Below are 4906 nucleotides of genomic sequence, written 5' to 3'. Positions count from 1 at the left end.
CGATTGCCACCCCTACTCATTCGGTATCATTGCATCAAATTCGTATCCGGGTCTGCATCATATATCCAACTCCACTGGCAGACCTCCCGAGATGGTGAGCAACCCACGCGACATGGGGCCCCTGCCGTCCCGGAACGGTACGGACTCGAATCTCAGAGGAGAATTTGAAATAAACTAGCTTAGGCTGATCGCCACGTGGAGGTTAATTCACAGGAAAGTGGTCAACCGTAGGCCATCGCGTGTCCACGTGAGGATCGCGTGTTTTAGCCGTTGATGTCGAAGATCTAACGGACAAGATCGAAAAAATCTACTATAAATACGACCCTCCCCTCTGGTGCGGAACCCATCTGCTGTCATCTGCTAGGGTTTTCCGCCTTCTTCTTCTTTCTGGGCGTAGTTCCTGATCTATTTGAAGAGATCTAATGGCGGATGCGAACGATCGCGTGGCAGAAATGGTATTGAATCTGATGCATTCGTGTAATCGTTTTTTTCTTATTTCGTTTCTTTGGCTTCGATCCCGAAGGAGATCAATAGGAAATAAGGGGTTTCCTTTGTTTTCTGAGAGCTTTTGATCGGAGATTTTGGGTTTTTTCGTTTTCTTTTCTCTTGTTGACCGCGTGAGGGGTTTTGTTTGCAGGGTGAAGAAGGGGAGGGGTTGAAGTATCTGGAGTTCGTGCAAACAGCTGCATCGAAGGCGGTGGTGCATTTCTCGAGCCTGTACGGGTGCGCAAAGCGGAACTCGGGCCCGTTGAGGCCCGGGGTGGAGAGCGTCGAGGGTACGGTCAAGGCGGTCGTCGGCCCGGTCTACCAGAGGCTCCACGCTCTCCCTTTCCAGCTCCTCCGCTTCGTCGATCGCAAGGTAGAAAGGTTTCTCTCGCTTCAGTTTCGTCTTTCAGGATCTCTCTCAGAGAGAGAGAGAGAGATGCGTCTTTTCTTTTTCTTTCTTGTACTTTCTCTTTTGAATTATTTAGGGGCTATGTCGCAATGATTCGTAGACTCCAGGACGAAGGATTCGGATCCGACTTGAAAGTTCGAAAATGTTTTAAGTGTTTTTAGTTTTCTAATCGATAAAAACTATTTTTGAATATTTTAACATTAAAAATAGCTTCTTCTTTTTTACAATTGAGTCAGTGAGGAAGGTGACTAATGATGTTCTGGCTGTCAATCGTAAAAGATGGCTGTTTGGTTTGAAACGAATATGCATGGGGCCTATAGATTCTGATCTTTTTTATGGGTAGGTAAACTAGAAGAAATTGGAGTAAGTTCCACACATGGATGGTGCTTGATTCAAGGTGGTGATGGGTGTGTCAATGCCTAAAAGATGGATTCCCACTTGAGATTAAGGGCCCGTTTGTGTGCCGTCCAACGCTGGGGCTTTCGGCGGAAACGCATGACCGTATGCGTTTTCACGGGGCCACTGCGTCCCTGTCCCTTTCTGCGAGGAAAAGGAGTCCAAATCAACGATGGACCCTTTTCAGTGAAAATGTTTTCCGTTGGGAGGGTCTGATTCATTTACCGCGGAAGAAGGCTTCCGCGACATGCAAACGCATCCGAATGGTTCTCTTAACTTCTCTTGTGTGCGACAGCCAATGTTGTCATTATCGGTATCGGACCTGAAGCTTTTGGCAAACGATTCACCCTATGTCGATATCGATTCTCAAGTGAATCGGCTAAAAGTAATTAAAAATTAATTTATGTCAATCAGAACAAGACATGTGTTAAAATCATTAAAATAGTATTAAAAATATATTTTTAAGCATTTTTTATATTTATTAAAAAATAGCCTTGTTCAGATTAGTATCATATCAATTACGTATCGGTCGATACTGGCCGATTCAGGGCCGACAACATGCACAGCCCATCGCGTGGCTACATTTTGAGTGGGACCCGTAGAATGCTGTCACGCGATTGATTGGTATCACACAAGAGATCAATTGGGAGATTCCTGGATCCCCTCCAGCTGTTGGTCATTTGTGAATTTTTTTCTTTTTTCTTTTTTTCTTTTCTTGGTGTCCGAACCAGACTCCCAACGTAAAGATGGAGTAATGAAATGCCGCTTGAAGTTTTCTCTCTCCCACTGCTCAGATCCCAGCCCCATGTGAATTGCAGTTTGTAGTCAGAGGCTCAGTGCTACTATCCTTGGTGTACATTCAATACTCTCTCTCTCTCTCTCTCTCTCTCTCTCTCTCTCTCTCTCTCTACTACTACTACTACTACTACTTTTGTGTTCTCTCTAATACTTTTGTGCGTTCACTCACCATCACCGCTACCACCACCACCACCACCATAACCTCCTTTTCAACCATCTCCATTATCCTCTTGTCACAGTACCTTGCAACCTCCGCTGAATGATGATGCATTGAAACTATAGTACTAAGAAAAGAAATGGAGTCGAGAAGTGAAGCAACAAGAAGCGAGAGAAACATTAAGGAACGGGAAGGAAATTGATTTGAGAAATGAAAGGGAAGCGGGCTTCCTACTAAAGGGAATTAAGTTTTCCCATGTAGCAAGATGCTTCCTGTAACTATGGGTGAAACCTCATCCTGTACTACTGCAAAAGGCTGACGATCACATACTATATTAATGTGAGTCCGGTTGCACTCACCCCCATCTCATACCACTTCTAAATCTTATGATGCAGGTTGTTTGAACCTTATAGATGGATTCAACATGGTCGATTTAATAAGAATCAAACTTTGGATCGTATTTTTTCTATGAAAAAATATGATTTTTAAATCACAATTTTTTTGTGTTTTGTTAACCTTGATTTTTGAGTCGCCAAAAAATCCTAAGACAGGTCACGGTGATTTAAATGTCGATCTTCACTAAATGTATGACGTAGATCACACCCTAAGGAGGGGTATGAAAGATGGGGATGGGTGGAACCGATTTGATATGAATGCTCATGTGATGCCTGATGATTGCATGATCATGGCACATGGTATGTAAGATTCAGATCGATCGATGGTTTGTTGTCCACTGATTTATTACATTGATATGCATATATAACTACTGTTTTTCATTTTTTTCAAACATAGAACTACTAATCTGGCTAGAAGTTAGAACGACGTCACGGAGGGACAGTTGACGCGTTGAACTGGCTTTGTGCTTTGTAAAACTCTATGGCTATGGGAGGATCCAACTGTTTTATTGATCTCAGAAATTCCATTCTCTTTAGGTTGATGAAACTGTTTGCAAGGTGGATCGGCGTGTGCCTCCTGTTCTAAAGGAAGCATCAGGCCACGTTTATCGGGCTGCACAAAAGGCCCCAGCAGTGGCTCGCTCTGTAGCATCTGAAGCTCGGCGCGATGGCGTGGTGAAGACGGCCAGTGGTGTTGCCAAGACCGTCTATTTCAAGTATGAGCCAGTGGGCAAGGATCTGTACTCCAGGTATGAGCCGGTTGCGGAGAAGTACGCCGTTACCACTTGGCGCGCTCTCAATCGGCTACCCCTCTTCCCTCAGGTGGCTCAAATCCTAGTCCCTACTGCAGCCCATTGGTCGGACAAATACAACCAGGTTGTGAGTCAGACCAAAAACAAGGGATATGCTGGGTCGTCTTATCTACCTCTGATCCCCGTTGAGAAGATTGCTAAAGTATTCAGTGAACGTGAGCATGCTTCATGTGAGGCTGCAGCAGATACACACTAATGCGACTCAGCCTTGAGCAAACGCCTACTACGTTGGTCCATGAAAAGGCATGTGCGGTTGGTAGGAGCTCTCAGTGCACGTCTCCTTGTGGTGGGGACGTTGCAGGTTCAAACCCCAGTGGTACTTTGAATAACAACTGGTGGGGGTCTGCCTATATAACCCCAGCTTGCCTTAAGAAAAAATGTGTGCTTTGTGTAGAAGCCTAATCTTGTCAGACTTTTCAAATTAGTTGTTTAAGTATTCTCTGTCTTGTTTGAGTATTCTATATCTTGAATCGTTAAAAAAAATGTGTGCTTTGGGTAGAAGCCTAATTTTTTTTTTCTGATGAACCCTTAATTTGTTATGTTTGGCTCCTTGGCTGCGTTTCCTTAAAACTGTGGAGGGACCCTATATATTATTGACAATGTGCTCGAGCAGGAGTTCCTAGACTAAAATATTAAGGGGCGTTAGATGAGACGGTTGTGTATGTTCGCCCCCGATGATTCACTGAATCCCACGTCTGTGTTCGGGGCTTTGAATGAGCACCACGTATACAAGCACATGGGCTCGTATTCCCGTGTATGTTGACATAACTTTGCATCGGACTCTGGTGTTGTTGCAAAGACTTAAGTACTCTTTCTTGCTATTCTTTTCATAAAGTGATGGTTTGAGAAAATGACAAAAATGTCCTTCATTCAAAAAAGAAAAAACAAACAGTTCAAAAAAAGGACAAACATGTCCTCCATCCAGAAAGTCGAGGATGATGTTGACTCTTCAAAGTCTTCTTCTTTTTCTGTTCAAAAAAAGGACAAACATGTCTTCTTCTTCTTTCTCCGTAAAACACTGTAAAACCCTCTCTCTCTCTAGAGAAGAAATCAAGGGAAACAAAGAGTTCTTTCTGGAGAAGGCCATGAACATCAACCCTCTCACTCTCTCTCTCTTCTCTCTCTACTTCTGTGCACATCCAATAGACGATCCTACATTGCTCCATCCTCATCTTCTTTTTCTTCCTTCTTCGTAAAACACTGTAAAACCCTCTCTCTCTCTCTAGAGAAGAAATCAAGGGAGGTAAAGGGTTCCTCCTGGAGAAGGCCATGAACACCAACCCTCTCACTCTCTCTCCCTTCTCTCTCTACTTATGTGCCTGATTTAGAGTTTTTGCCCTTACAGGAGGGGGGTCCGGGGGTTCATCCCAGCGTGGGTTGCATCATTCAACAAAATGAGTTGTAGATCCTGATTCAGAGTTTTTGCCCTTACAGGAAGGGGTTTGGGGGCTAC

General features: G+C 44.0%; 1 protein-coding gene across 1 annotated transcript; it reads left to right on the top strand.

The window, feature by feature from the left end:
• Positions 1–341: 341 nt before the first annotated feature.
• LOC149833620 (stress-related protein-like) lies at positions 342–3954 on the top strand. Its single transcript, XM_090009772.1, has 3 exons — positions 342–455; positions 638–859; positions 3179–3954. The coding sequence occupies exons 1-3, from the start codon at positions 423–425 to the stop codon at positions 3647–3649; spliced, it is 726 nt and encodes a 241-aa protein (XP_089865898.1). The 5' UTR covers positions 342–422; the 3' UTR covers positions 3650–3954.
• The last annotated feature ends 952 nt before the right edge of the window (positions 3955–4906 follow it).

This window comes from Nuphar pumila, chromosome 6 (genome assembly GCF_984573655.1).
Source record: "Nuphar pumila chromosome 6, dmNupPumi1.hap1.1, whole genome shotgun sequence".
NCBI classification, from domain to species: Eukaryota; Viridiplantae; Streptophyta; class Magnoliopsida; order Nymphaeales; family Nymphaeaceae; genus Nuphar; species Nuphar pumila.
This window is presented reverse-complemented; position numbering and strand designations above follow the sequence as displayed.

Coding starts and splice junctions, on each gene's coding strand:
- LOC149833620 (XM_090009772.1), top strand. CDS start 423: ATGGCGGATGCGAACGATCGCGTGGCAGAAATG. Junction 456..637: donor ACGATCGCGTGGCAGAAATG/GTATTGAATCTG, acceptor TTTTGTTTGCAG/GGTGAAGAAGGGGAGGGGTT. Junction 860..3,178: donor TCCGCTTCGTCGATCGCAAG/GTAGAAAGGTTT, acceptor CATTCTCTTTAG/GTTGATGAAACTGTTTGCAA.